The sequence below is a fragment of the Notothenia rossii genome (genome assembly GCF_949606895.1).
Source record: "Notothenia rossii genome assembly, chromosome: 1".
NCBI classification, from domain to species: Eukaryota; Metazoa; Chordata; class Actinopteri; order Perciformes; family Nototheniidae; genus Notothenia; species Notothenia rossii.
This window is the reverse complement of record NC_136912.1, coordinates 52,030,840-52,046,308: the sequence shown is the minus strand read 5'-3', so window position 1 is coordinate 52,046,308 and position 15,469 is coordinate 52,030,840. Positions and strand designations below refer to the sequence as shown.

Below are 15,469 nucleotides of genomic sequence, written 5' to 3'. Positions count from 1 at the left end.
TAACATATAAACACCAAAAATGTTTACTCAACAGTAAGTATTTGAATATAGTTAATATACACTAGGAGTTTGTTAAGGTTTAACGGTGATGTTAAAAATATTAAAAATGTGTGTCTCTCCCCCCCCCCCCAAACCGTGGAACGTCGATGGTTCCTAAAATGGCAGCCGTTTCTGTCAGTGTGAGGTGAAACTTTCCTATTTTTAGCCAACATTTGGTCGTTTTCTGTCGTTATAGGTCGACTGAACTTTTCTGTTTACTACAGTAAGCATTACCGGAATACAGAGGCGTTGGATAGTTTTCGTCAGGAGCGAGTGGCGACATTCTTGACTCCGTTTTTCGTCGCGGGATTGCTGTGCTTCCCTCGGAGTGTCAGTGCCTGAAATTGGATTCATACGGACTGCTGTCATCAGATCACTGAAGCTAAGCCGTCAGGGCGGACTGCATGTCGGCCGAGGAATTAGCTGGCTTGCCGGTTTAAGTGCGTCGAAAAAGGACTCTATAGCATTCCGTTCAGCGGGATTGAGTTAGGGCTGGTCGGAGATTCTGAGGACGTGTCACGTCAGCTGTCAGTGAAAATACCGAGGTGGTGTTGGATGTCACCAGCACTCAGTGTCAGGCTGAACTGGGTTTGCTAACGTCATGTAAGTACCACTTTATTTTCCGCCGTGTTGTTGCTCTGCTGTCCACAGTGTTCGTCTGAACAGCCTGTTCAGTTCGTGGCCTGCAGTCACTTGCCTCGATAGTTTGAATGAATGCTTTTTAAATAAAAGCTATAAAGTAAACAAACAGTGTACGGTATGTAGCATTCGAAATCACCAGCGTTTACTTTTGACCAGAATTGCCGACGTGTGTCATATAACGTTAGGTATCGGTTGCTATTTTATTAAGGGAGTGGCTGTAGGGGACATGGTCTGTTTTGTCTTGATTTGTTATCAATGTCTTGATTAGTACATTGCTAATTGTTGTCTATTAAAGGTTAGTAGCGTTACAATACAAACGTTGGGCCTTTGACTATCACTTTCCGTTTCAAAACATTGTTTTTAACTCTTATTTCCTGGTTCCTTTATGACGGACAGCCATCCTGGCAAATCAAATGGAGAAGCTCCAGGACCTGAGCCAATCGGAGCTCCAGGAGCTCCTGGACAACCCGGAGAGGGTAGAGTCTATGGCTCTGGAGTCTGACGAGGTAAAAAGTGGGAATTTACATGATATAAGGCTTCCATTTTTACAATACAGTATGTCATAGCTATCAAATAAGCTCGAGCTAAGATGAACGAATTTATGGAGAGGGGATTTGATTAATTACTTCTTAAATATGTTAAGAGTGTTTGTAAAAAAAACACAAACCATCCAAAATGCAGTTCTAATAAAAAAAACTGCTTGTTGTTTTTCAAACCCCGAAGTGACTGGACAGTATTGGAGGGGGGAGTGAGTAAATAATGTTTTCCCTTGTAACCACTGTGGAGAAATGTTCGAAAATATTTTTGTAATGGACACCTACTTATGTTAGTTGTATTCCTTCACACACCCTGCACTTGAAATAAAGACCGCTCACAGTTCAACATAGTATACCCAGGATATCTTTGTGCTATCTGGCTTCATTAACCCTAAAAAATGCAATCCTGCTAAACTGTAATACGATGGTAGTTATCAACTTGGTTAGTCAAGCCAGGGTTTCTTAGTCTGGATATGAGTGTGTTCACATAAAAAGGGCTGAGTTATATGAATATGACCATTCAAAAACATGGACAAGCATACTGTGTACATTCAATCCAGGCTTTGTGAATGTTGAAATGAAACGGGTTTTAATATCATTGCCCTGTCAAAGACACGAGGAGATCCAAATTCAATTACATTGAAGTATTCCTTTAAATAAATGTGTTGCTTAAAGGCATTCTTATGCAATAGAATATAAGCTACACGCTGCTTTATTTATCTAAAAAAATAAATAGTACAATTCAGTAAGCAGGCTATCTTTCATATCTTAAAGACAGTGGGTTATAAACATTTCCTCAAAGCATTATCTAACGTGTAATTTATTTTTACTTACTTTAAATGTTCTTCTGTCCAGCACCTATCATCTTAAATATTGTTTTGAATCTTAAAACCACTTGCTGCGTACACAAAATCATGTTTTCTTTTTAGTAAATTAACACTTATAATGCATCCTACTGCGGCACTGTAAGTGCACGGCAACATCTGGCTCACGCTGCTGGCACAGAAGTGAACATAAGATGTGATAATATATATGATGTGATGTGATAAATCAGGCACTGCTGAGACTTAAAGTAATACATTGCTCATACAGTTACTTTGCTCCAGTTACTTCTGCTGTGAGTAATGCCCCTTTAGTTTAACATTGTATAATGATACAATATCAAAGTTAGCCTCCCTACCAAAACATTTAATTATAGTCAGATCTATAGATTAGTTTACACATTTTTGAATGTGTTTTGCAAGCCATCCTGTATTTCGGGATAAAACCCAATACCCTTAATTACCGTTTGTATTTGTGTAATATATCAGATGTAGCAGCAAAAATCATAAAGAAATAAAACCAAAAATTAAATCAAAAGTAAAACTGCCGCTGAGGCACCAGATAGCAAATCGTACTCGGGGAATGATCCAGTCAGACAAGAACGTACTTTATGTGGACTTTATACCGTTGATCCGATATCAGAAGTACAAAGAACAATAGTTTACATTCTCCCACTGCAGCTTTTCCTGTGGCTCTCCTCTTGGCTAACCCTGTGCAGCTAATCCCCGCCACGAAGTGTGAAAAATAAAATTGCATTATAAATATCAACAAAACAAATTGACATGCCAACAATAAACATAATAGGCTGCTACATCAGATTTAGAGGGTTTTTTCAGTTTGCTATTGGCAATATGCTGCTCGACCTTTATTTGATTTCCAATTTTTTTTTAAGGTTGTTATTTCACCTCTTACAATTTGCACAGACTGAAGACCTTCCACACCATTCACGTATGAACTGCTACTTCTTAGAAGAAGATAAACCCAAAATACATCTGTACAGCATGCAAACAACACCCCCTGTTCTGATCTTTGCAGCAGATAAGGAGAAGCGCCCTGTTAACAGAACGTTTGAATGTTGTGATATTGACCCAGTTGTACACACTACATACTGTTATTTGCAATGCAAAATTAATGTAGTGCTATCTAGAAATATCCTAAAAAGTAAAACTGCCATAATCCTATGCCTTTCCTTTTCCCTTCAGATCCAGAACATTCAGCTGGAGAGAGAGATGGCCCTGGCCTCAAACCGCAGCCTGGCTGAGCAGAACCTGGACATGAAGCCCCGTGTGGAGTCAGAGAAGGAGGTGCTGGTGGAGAGATATTCTCAGCTAGAGGCCATCAGAGAAACCTACAGACAACACTGCTCCCTCAGAGGTAAGTGGGAGGGAGGGAGAGAGGGAGGGAGGGAGGGGTATCTACAGTACAGGACAACAAAGTGAGTCTTGATCTTCAGGGAGGAGAAATGAATGGGAGAGGTGGAGAGGAACCAGTGACCCATGAGCTGTGATGGTTCTAACTGTGGAAATGTCACTACAAAGACAATGTTTCCAAGCTCTCCTGCAGTCCACCTAAAACACACTTTGTACTGATACATCAGAGCTAAGACATTATGATTACTGAGTGAAATACATTAAACCATATTGGCTGGAATAAACATTCAATTGAACAATGAATTAATTTAAAATACTCTCCTTACGCAAACACAATAGAATAAACCACACACTATAATGTTGAGAAAGGCTTTGGTGCCAGGCGTATGTTTAGTTATTGAGGTTATTATAAATGTCAGACACTTTGAAGTTTGACAAATATATTGTATATTCCAGCTGGTTTTAATGGTAAAGGAAATATATAAATACAGTAAATGTCTCATAAATATGTAATATAGACATTGAAAGATGGATTAATACATTTCAATTAACATCTAATATTAACAGTTAAGCCCTTTGCATATACAGTGGGGCAAAAAAGTATTTAGTCAGCCACCAATTGTGCAAGTTCTCCTACTTAAAAAGATGAGAGGCCTGTAATTTTCATCCTAGGTATACCTCAACTATGAAAGACAAAATAAGAAAAAAAAATCCAGAAAATCCCATTGTCTGATTTTTAAAGAATGTATTTGCAAATTATGGTGGAAAATAAGTATTTGGTCACCGACAAACAAACAAGATCTCTGGCTCTCACAAACCTGTAACTTCTTCTTTAAGAGCCTCCTCTGTCCTCCACTTGTTAACTGTATTAATGGCACCTGTTTGAACTCGTTATCAGTATAAAAGACACCTGTCCACAACCTCAAACAGTCACACTCCAAACTCCACTATGGCCAAGACCAAAGAGCTGTCAAAGGACACCAGAAACAAAATTGTAGACCTGCACCAGGCTGGGAAGACTGAATCTGCAATAGGTAAGCAGCTTGGTGTGAAGAAATCAACTGTGGGAGCAATTATTAGAAAATGAAAGACATACAAGACCACTAATAATCTCCCTCGATCTGGGGCTCCACGCAAGATCTCACCCCGTGGGGTCAAAATGATCACAAGAATGGTGAGCAAAAAAGAATTTATTTGCAAATTATGATGGAAAATAAGTATTTGGTCAATAACAAAAGTTCATCTCAATACTTTGTTATATACCCTTTGTTGGCAATGACAGAGGTCAAACGTTTTCTGTAAGTCTTCACAAGGTTTTCACACACTGTTGCTGGTATTTTTGGCCCATTCCTCCATGCAGATCTCCTCTAGAGCAGTGATGTTTTGGGGCTGTCGCTGGGCAACACGGACTTTCAACTCCCTCCAAAGATTTTTTATGGGGTTGAGATCTGGAGACTGGCTAGGCCACTCCAGGACCTTGAAATGCTTCTTACGAAGCCACTCCTTCGTTGCCCGGGCGGTGCGTTTGGGATCATTGTCATGCTGAAAGACCCAACCACGTTTCATCTTCAATGCCCTTGCTGATGGAAGGAGGTTGTCACTCAAAATATCATGATACATGGCCCCATTCATTCATTCTTCCCCAAAGCATGATGTTTCCAACCCCATGTTTCACAGTAGGTATGGTGTTCTTTGGATGCAACTTAGCATTCGTTGTCCTCCAAACACGTCTAGTTTGGTTTCATCTGACCATATGACATTTTCCCAATCCTCTTCTGGATCATCTAAATGCTCTCTAGCAAACTTCAGACGGGCCTGGACATGTACTGGCTTAAGCAGGGGGACACGTCTGGCACTGCAGGATTTGAGTCCCTGGCGGCGTAGTGTGTTACTGATGGTAGCCTTTCTTACTTTGGTCCCAGCTCTCTGCAGGTCATTGACTAGGTCCCCCCGTGTGGTTCTGGGATTTTTGCTCACCGTTCTTGTGATCATTTTGACCCCACGGGGTGAGATCTTGCGTGGAGCCCCAGATCGAGGGAGATTATCAGTGGTCTTGTATGTCTTCCATTTTCTAATAATTGCTCCCACAGTTGATTTCTTCACACCAAGCTGCTTACCTATTGCAGATTCAGTCTTCCCAGCCTGGTGCAGGTCTACAATTTTGTTCCTGGTGTCCTTTGACAGCTCTTTGGTCTTGGCCATAGTTGAGTTTGGAGTATGACTGTTTGAGGTTTTGGACAGGTGTCTTTTATACTGATAACGAGTTCAAACAGGTGCCATTAATACAGTTAACAACTGGAGGACAGAGGAGTGTTTTAAAGAAGAAGTTACAGGTCTGTGAGAGCCAGAAATCTTGTTTGTTTGTAGGTGACCAAATACTTATTTTCCATCATCATTTGCAAATAAATTCTTTAAAAATCAGACAATGTGATTTTCTGGATTTCTTTTTTTTCTCATTTTGTCTCTCATAGTTGAGGTATACCTAGGATGAAAATTACAGGCCTCTCTCATCTTTTTAAGTGGGAGAACTTCCACAATTGGTGGCTGACTAAATACTTTTTTGCCCCATTGTATAGTCTATGATAAGGCGGTGCATGTTTTTAAAAGTGAACGATATCCATGTCAGACCTGAGGACTCCTGTTCTCACATGCCTCGCTTGTGTTTACACGGGTGGAGCTTAATAAGTTCTTAGGATGAAGCGTGTGTGTTTGTCCCAGGCCAGGGCCCTCTCTCTGCGGCTCGCCCTGGGCTTTCTTCTCTTGTTCCACCACCAATCGGGGGGTTGTGGGGAGCGTTTCCCTGTCAACGATCAGAGGACTGAGGGTGTCTTATGCTGTTCCCTCCGGAGCTGCACACAATGAATGAGTCGAACAACGAGTATGGGCATATATTTGTCTCACAAATATTTGTTTGAACATAAAAATAATTTGTGTGAAAATATGTGATTTGTAAATGTAAAACATCATCCACAAATGCATTTAAAAGATATGTAAAACGGATCTGCAAATAAGCTAAATATTTTCACAAATAAAAAAAAGATCTGTGAACACTATAATTAATTTACAAATAAACAAAAGGAATTTGTGAATATCTCTTTAACATTGACAACTTTCGATCAAGCATTCGTGAATCCATTTTGTATTTGTCAACCAAAAATGCGCTTGTGGATCTCAAATCTCTGCTTGTGGATCGTCTTTTTACACACAGAGTTTTGAGACAAACTTTCCGCCGTTCTCAACCGAAATCTGCTCGTGTCACTCAGTTATTTTTGGAAACCACGTGATGGCCTGCTGATGACGACATTTCCGTATTTCAAGCTTTCAAAGTAAGAGCGTGATGGCTTCCCTCTGGAGTCGACGCTCGCATCGCCATGTCGAAGTGCGCATATTCTACGTATTTAATCAGATATTTTTGATTATAAGGAGTACAAATATCATGCAGATAACCACCGAATCGCTAGAACTGTAGCTTTCCAGCGGTACCTATTGTGAGACTTAACCCGACGACTCACAGCAGCCAATAAGGCCACTCAAAGCAGCTTGACTTTGCATTACACTGTGTGGGATTTGGTTGTATCGTATGTCGGTCAAGTACATCTCGGCCGGGGCAGCTGCAGCTATGTTGGTCTGAAATGACAAATGGACACTCAAGAAATCACTAAGGGCCTACCGACCAAGAAAAAAACATAAACCACGTGTCTCCCATCAGTTAACGTATGTGAGGAAACAAGAGAGAGACTGAGAAAATGGCTAAAATAAACATAACGGTTACGGACGTGCTAGAGATTATTTTCGCTAGCACTCGTGAAAATGGAGCATCAGAACCAGAAGGCTTTGACTCTTCTGAAGAAGAAGAATACAGGGACAACAAGGATCCATTTGGACATGGGTAAGTGTAAATATTACAACAATAGTGTACTTTCACTTTCTGTGGAATACCGCACAAATGAACAATAGGTTTATTGAACTTTTTCTTGGGACAATATAGACTCTCAAATAGTCAACTTTTACTCTGTGTTATAGTTTTTTATGTGTAAAAGTGAGGTTACATGTGTAGATGAAAAGATTATCGTTTATTCGTCCCACGACGGAGACATTTACAGTGGCTATAGACATGTATTTTACTGTTTTGTACAGAGGGGATTTTGTTATAGATTTATTTACGTGTGTGTGTGTTTGTGCCTTGTTTTAAGCAACATGCCACTTGAACTTTATTTCAATGAACTTAGTAGTAATTATTGTCCTACATTTTAATTTGCTTTACAGAGAGGTTTCACATCTGCCTGGGCCTAGCGGCCCACAGGCGGCGTATATCCAGGAGCCAGAACCTCCAGCTGTGCCTGCCACCAGGTCAAGATACACCTCGGCACAAAGGCCTCCACCACAGCCACCAGCATCAACCCGGCCAGCAAGGAGGTGTCTTAGAGCACACGTACCTTCCACACAGCCACCAGCATCAACCCGGGACAATCAAACGTACCTCCCTCCAACACAGCCACGAGCAGCCCTGCACCATCACCCCCACCTGCACAGCAGGTCTTGGAAGACGGACAAAGACCCTTCCACTGCTCCTCCTGTCTTTACATTTATAATGAGTAGTTGGTTGAAAAAGTTCTGATATTGTAAATTGTAAGATTTTCCAGTTTCTTATATTTTTATAAATAGTTGGTTGAAAAAAACATATTTATAATAAATTGTTGGTTGAAAAAGAGTTCTAATGCTGAATTTGTATTTGTACACATCACACAACCTTGGTATGTCATATGAAGTCATTCAGTCCTGAGTCCCTGCTGTGGGGAAAATAGATTGATAAACAACTATTTTACTCAAAATTCGAATTTAAACATTTTCATTTTAGACATGAATTCCAAATGTATCTACAGTGTAAGTCATATATTACACTACTTTTGTGAACCTAAGACTTTGGTAAACCAAATCTAAAACACCAGAAAAAAGAGTTTTGAAGATTTAAAAAAAAATCAGATGTTCAGCTTTAGAGCTAATTATCTCATCACACAGTGCTCTAAGGTGAGTGATTTTATACAGAGACTGTCCTGAACATTTTGATATGTAACACACGGGGTGCCATGTATAACATTTAAAAGGTGATTTAAGTAGACATCTAAAAAAGACTCAAGAGGGTTATTGCGCCGCTTTTGTATTACAATAATGAACAGCAATACATTAGGTGCATTCTTTATCACCATCATGTTATAGTGATACAGTTACAAAGCACTTCACATTTTATTAAATCGGCCTAGTTTTACCTTACCAGTGTAGTGGTAAGGTAATCTGTAAAAAAGCACCGTATTTTGGTCAGCCTTCACAGTAAGGCTACATGAAATTTTGTAATATATACACTTCCTGTGTATTGCTTTTATTTGTATTTAATTGTATTATGTTTATTCTTGTTTTCCACCTTTTCCCACACATTTCCCAATGGTAGGTATAGGCAGGCAGGCAGGCAAATTGGGAAATGTGTGGAAAACAAGTATTAACATAATACAATTAAATACAAATACAAGCAATAAACAGGGATATACATAAACAGTAGAAAGGACACGATGAATATTACAACGTTTAGCCTCACTGTGAAGGCTGACCTAAATACGGTGCTTTTGTACAGATTACCTTACCACTGCACTGGTAAGGTAAAACTAGGCCGATTAATAAGATGTGAAGTGCTTTGTAACTTTGACCCGCTTGACTGAATACACAAAAAATATGAAGAAAGAGTTATCTCTGGGGCTGCTTTTCTGCCAGCTGTAGCCCCCCGGGACCCGAAAGTGGCGTAGCCTAAATACTTCAACATCAATGCATACGAATGTGCTCAAAATAAGCTGTATTGAACAAATAAACTAACACAAACTAACTATCACTATAACATGATGGTGATAAAGAATGCACCTAACGTATTGCTGTTCTTTATAGTAATACAAAAACGGCACATTAAACAAACCATCATGCTCTTACTTTGAAACCTTGAAACCCGGACATGTTGTCCTCAGCAGGCCATCACGTGGTTTCCGAAAATAACTGAGTGACACGAGCAGATTTCAGTCGAGACCGGCGGAAAGTTTGTCTCAAAACTCTGTGTGTAAAAAGACGATCCACAAGCAGAGATTTGAGATCCACAAGCGCATTTTTGGTTGACAAATACAAAATGGATTCACAAATGCCTGATCGAAAGTTGTCTGTTAAAGAGATATTCACAAATTCCTTTTGTTTATTTGTAAATTAATTGTATTATTCACAGATCTTTTTTTTATTTGTGAAAATATTTTGCCTATTTGCAGATCCGTTTTACATTTGCAAATGTATTTGTGAGTTTGCAAATCTTTTAAATGCATTTGTGGATGGTGTTTTACATTTACAAATCACATATCTACAAACAAATCATTTTTATGTTCACAAATATTTATGAGACATATCTAAGCCCATAAACGACTCAATAATAGATCACTTAAAGCTTGCGTGGGGGCCATTCTACTTTGGCCGTGATTGGGAAAGACATTTAAATAAGCTTTGCGGCATATTTTAAATCAAGTGGCACCCCAAGCTTTTTTCTAGAAAATGTTAAAAAGAAAACTGAATTTGAAAATACATCTTATAACCTGCGTCTCTCTCTGTCTCCTCCTCAGATGGGATGGTGGGTCAGTTGTCCCCAGAGACTCTGTTCTCCAGACTGCAGACAGAGGGCAGCAAATCGGAGGCAGAGTCCGAGGTACACACACACACACACACACACACACACACACACACACACACACACACACACACACACAGACACAGACACAGACACACACACACACACACACACACACACACACACACACACACACACACACACATTCCCTGCACCACATCTCAATGTAAATGTGAGGGCTATGTTTTCTTCACAAGGGTAATGTCAGTCCTGTTCTATTCACACGTACAAATACAGATAGTAGGCAGTGTCTGATAAAGTATAGTAGTATACATAGTATGGGCTCAGAACAGTCTCATAATACACACATACACACAGAAGGATTCACACTTGTATTTCATGATCCGCAAAAGGATTCACACTTGTATTTCATGATCCACACTTGTGTTTTTCAATGCACACACAAATGTGTTCCGTTTCATATGTAAATAAAATCCAAACAGACATTTTTTTTAGATATGTATTTTTGATCCACACATATTTGTTTTCCGTTTAAATCCCCTGAACCTGCAAACACAAACCGCTTTCTGTGCATGGATCGCTGTGCATTCGTGTGTGGGTTTTTTGAGACTCCCCTGACGGTCACCCGATTCGTACTTGTAATTTCTCTCATCTGTAGCCAATCAGATGTCTCCTCCAGTCTAAGCCAATCACATGAGCGCACCCCCACGAGGGTAGAATTTGTTGCGTTCATGATATATACAGTCTATGATCATGATGACACTTCATATACGCATTTTGCGCTGTCCGGTCAGCTCGCTAAACAGAGGGCGGAGCATCAGGTGATCATGCAGAGCTACGTCTCTCCGTCAGACTCAGCAGCTGATCTGATCTCTCTCTTGCGCCCGGTTATACTTCACTTGCGTTTATGTCCATATCGATCAGATCCAGCTCTCCTGTTAATAATGACCGGCTGGGCTCCCTCCCGTTGACAGTTCACTGTCTAGCACTGGTTTCGTAGTGCACTGATTGATTAGGCTAAGCTAACCTGTAGCTGCTCCCTCCACACTCACAACAACTTCATACAGACATAAATAAAGCAGCTGTATTCGTCATACAAGAAACACACATTTAAAACGGTTTTGCCTGCCGTTTTTGTGTACTCACAAGCATTCATCAATGGTTCGGAAAGTGGCGCTGTACCTTAATAATCAGCTATAGTCAGCTCCGGACTGCGCAAAATAAGTACATGAAGCGCTACGTCATGAACGCAAGAAATCTACCCTCGTGGGGGCGCGCTCATGTGATTGGCTTAGAATCGAGGAGACATCTGATTGGCTATAGATAGAAAAAATTACAAGTACGAATCGGGTTAGCCTCAGGGGAGTCTCAAAAAACCCACACACGAATGCACATCGATCCGTGCACAGAAAGCGGGTTGTGTTTGCATGTGCAGAGGTTTTAAAAGGAAAACAAATATGTGTGGATCAAAAATACACACTAAGGAGAACCCAGTCCACCACAGGAGCACAGGGGTACACACTGTTCCTCTGAGCATTAAGACCAGAAAGTAGATAGGACATGGAACCTCTCTCAATGGCAGCCTCTTGCTGTGTGAGCAGCCTGTTAGACCGTCAGGAGACAAACTGAGAAGTTCCTGGGTGGGGGGAGGAGTTTTTGAGAACTTGTTTGGGGGGAGTTCAGTACTTGTTACTCGGATTAGCTGCTTAGCAGTAAGCGTTTCTGTCCCTTGTTGTGCGTCTGTGTGCAGGCTCTCGCTGATGAGTTTCTGGAGGGCTCTCTGCCATTGGACTTCTTCCTGGATCGCTTTCTCTCCCTGCGCTCCCTCGCTCACAAAAGACGAGTGCGGATAGAGAAACTCCAGGAGATCCTACGACAGAGGAGGGATGGCAATCCCAACGCCATGACCTCCTCAATAGGCATCAGCCAAGACCCCGTTGCCAAACCTTCCCCATGGAATCAACAGACAACTACGGCAACAACATCAAATCCGCAGCAGCCAAACTCCAAACCTCAGTCCTCCAGCTACCAGAACGCCTCGCAGCCTGCCTCCTCGTCTGCAGGGGGCGCTGCTGGCCTCCCCTACAGTCCCTACCCTGTCTCCCAACCCAACCCTCCCCCTGCGGCAGCATCAGGCTCCGGCCCAGCCAACCCCCCATCGCAGTTCCCTCCGTACCCAGGTTCTGGTTCACCTTTCACCCCTGCGGGGAGCTTCTCTGGCCCCAGGCCTGCATTTGGACCTCCGGATCCAGCTGCTTGCCCTTACCCCACCCAGCCCTCCTTCCCTGCCCCACACCCAGGCTCAGCATTTGGCCAGTACACCCCCAGCCACTCTCATGTTGGCCCCGCACCCTACCCGGCCTCCTACAGCTATGGGGGCTACAGCTACCCCGCCGGGCCCCCGTATTCCAATTCTCAGTCCCCCACAGGGAGACCCATCTACAGACCAGGATATGGAGTTCCACAGCCATACTCATGAAAGCACTACTGCTCTTCTGTCTCAATTCTTCCTCTATTTTGCTATCTCACCTCTTTGTCCTCTTCTCCCCCTTAATCCCAGTTTCCTCTCCTCCTCTTGTCTTTTACCTTCTCTCCCCCCTCCTCTCTGCCATGCTGAGAGACGTCTCTGACTTTACTTATCTCTGTTGCACTATTTCTCTCCTACATATATGTTTGTTGATCTCTCCATCTCTCTCCCTTTCCTTTTCACTCACTCTGTCACCCTTATGACTCCCCCACACTAGTCTCAGGTTGTTGCGTTGTGTTAAAGTGTTAAAACACTTGTATCTGGCCCTCTCTACATCGCCCCCTCTCTACTCTTCCATTCCTTGTGCGTGTGTGTGTTGCTATTTAGCAATCAGAAAGTCCTTATAAACACACAAGTGCATTCCCTTTTTGTAACACCACATCTGTGTCCGCTCAGAATCTGTCTGCTTCACATTGTTATTCATGAGCACAGTCTGCATTGAGAAAAGACTTGAATAGAACATTTATGTCCTTGGGCTTATGAAATGCAATTAAATTGGCAAAGGGATGGCTGTCACAAAGATGTCTCTTGTATTAAGTGTATTTAAGATTAAACATATGCTTGCTCTATTCCAACCTATTACATACAATAAACCTAAATGTGGGAGGTGTATTTGAAATATGCATAATCACCTGTGGGCAGAGGGACCACCAGTATTTCCGGTCACCCTTTATTTCCGTCAACCAAAGAACCATGTGACGATGATAGTGCTTCAATTTGTTTTCATTTCTCTTATTTATTGTTAACGTCAGAAGAGTAAGTTGGCTCCAGCAGTTTGTCCTCTCGTCCGTGATAAGCCTGGCGCAGCAGGAAGCGGCGAGGCCAAGTGACTAGCAAGGCTTGTTGCTAAACTAGTGTAGCTGGCTAGCTAACCACTGACACACTAGCCAAGGTGAACATGAGATTGAGCGGAAGCTTCTTTCCTGTTTTATGTACTGGTTTACTCCCTCTGGTATTTGTTCTCAGAATGGTTTATCATTTCATTTAAATACGAGTTTCTGAAGAGGGGGAAAAGCTCTCCAGGCTAACAAGCTCTTTAGATATTTTCTGAGGTCAGTTTTCTGTCCTGGGTTAGGATCAATAGCAGGTACTAAATGTCTCTTAGTAAGCCTCATATCAGTCTGGTGCCAGGGCCACAAAAGCCAAGCAGCCCCTGCAACACTTCACTTTTGGAAATGACCCAAAGCCCATTTAAAACCACCTGGAGTAAGTGAAAGCTTGTTAGCTGTAACAACTTTGATAAATGATCACTTTGTATAGATGATATTACGATGGTGTGAACAGCTTCCTGTTGAGCTCTATGGTCCTATGATCCGATGTTATAAAATCATGAGAGCAGCAAAAATAAATGAATATGTTTAACAAACATCTCCTTCCTGTGTATATGGGGAACGTATTCTTTAAGTCTTTCCTCAAGTTCTGTCTGCATGTTGGACCCAAACTGGACAGGTAACTGGACATAGAGGCAGCTATCATATTCAGCTGTGGTTAGCTGTCCTTGTCATGTCTTACATTTGTAGTTTCATGTATGTCGTTTATTCCACAACAATTACAAATAGCTAGCAAGACAAGGCAACAGTACAGTACTACCAAGTGTTTGAAAGACATTTCAATAACCGGAAGGCAGATGTTTGCTATACCATAAATGAACTATCTAATTTAAGCGACAAACGTTAGCTACAGATTGTACACATGTCCAACAAATATAAATAAATACAAAGTCTCCGAACTGATGTGTTTCAGAGTGTCAAAGCTCTTCCCACGTTAAAATGCTTAGGTTACCACATGTTTTATGGGGCCTGTTGGAATCGGACCATTCCCAGCAAAATATAGATTTAGGTTTAGATTAGCCTGTCACATAAGATTAAGATTAGTGTTCAGAGCGATTGATGGAGCGAGTGAAGAGCTCACCCTAATGTGGACAGTGACCGAGCGTCTGTCTGCAGACCCAGCCTCATCCCTCTCCTCTCCATCCCTCTCCTCTCCACATCTGCTTGTTGAATATGACCTGATTCTTGACAATGATTACAAAGGGAATATTGTTTTATTTCTATGAGTCCTCACTATCAGTGACTATACATGTGCTGTGTATAGTTTAATAGGGTATAATATAAAGATTGGCAATGGGTCTGTGCCAATTTAATCCGTACAGATAATTCAGGGGTCAAGTACCGTCTCTAATATTGTAAAGCACTTTTTTTTTTTTTAAATGGCACTGTCATCTTATATCTTTAACATCTCTTATTAGCTACTTCAGAACACAAACACTATCCTTCTCATATTTTTGTAGCCCCCCCCCCCCAAAAGAGCCTGTATGTCCCCAAAATTCGACCCAGCTTTTAAACATCAGAGAAGTAGGACAAAAGTAAGGATTCAGGGCTGCTGCCACCATATCAGGATGTTTGTCTCACTCAAATGCCATCATTGCTGCAAACACATGTTGGACATTAATCCACTCTGCTTCCTGAATGGACAGAACTCATCACATTTTGTGTGAGGAGGGACTTTTACCTGTTGAGGTTATTTATTGGAGCCGTACAGCCTCTGTTAATGTGGCCCACATCAACACCAAGAAGACGGTTATTATTTAAGTCAGATATTATTATTTATAACCTTGTTTTGAGTTTCCTGGCTTCAGTTGTACATTATCATCCAAAATCCATGGAATTGTGTGTGTGTGTGTGTGTGTGTGTGTGTGTGTGTGTGTGTGTGTGTGTGTGTGTGTGTGTGTGTGTGTGTGTGTGTGTGTGTGTGTGTGTGTGTGTGTGTGTGTGTGTGTGTGTGTGTGTGTGTGTGTGTGTGTGTGTGTGTGTGTGTGTGTGTGTGTGTGTCATTATGAATGTGCATTCAGCATTCGTGTCCCTTA

General features: G+C 41.5%; 1 protein-coding gene across 1 annotated transcript; it reads left to right on the top strand.

The window, feature by feature from the left end:
- The first annotated feature begins 68 nt into the window (after positions 1-68).
- Positions 69-13,969, top strand: vps37c (VPS37C subunit of ESCRT-I). Its single transcript, XM_079672341.1, has 5 exons — positions 69-642; positions 1,078-1,187; positions 3,242-3,413; positions 10,051-10,133; positions 11,827-13,969. Exons 2-5 carry the CDS (start codon positions 1,095-1,097, stop codon positions 12,553-12,555), a joined length of 1,077 nt encoding a protein of 358 aa, XP_079528467.1. The 5' UTR covers positions 69-642; positions 1,078-1,094; the 3' UTR covers positions 12,556-13,969.
- The last annotated feature ends 1,500 nt before the right edge of the window (positions 13,970-15,469 follow it).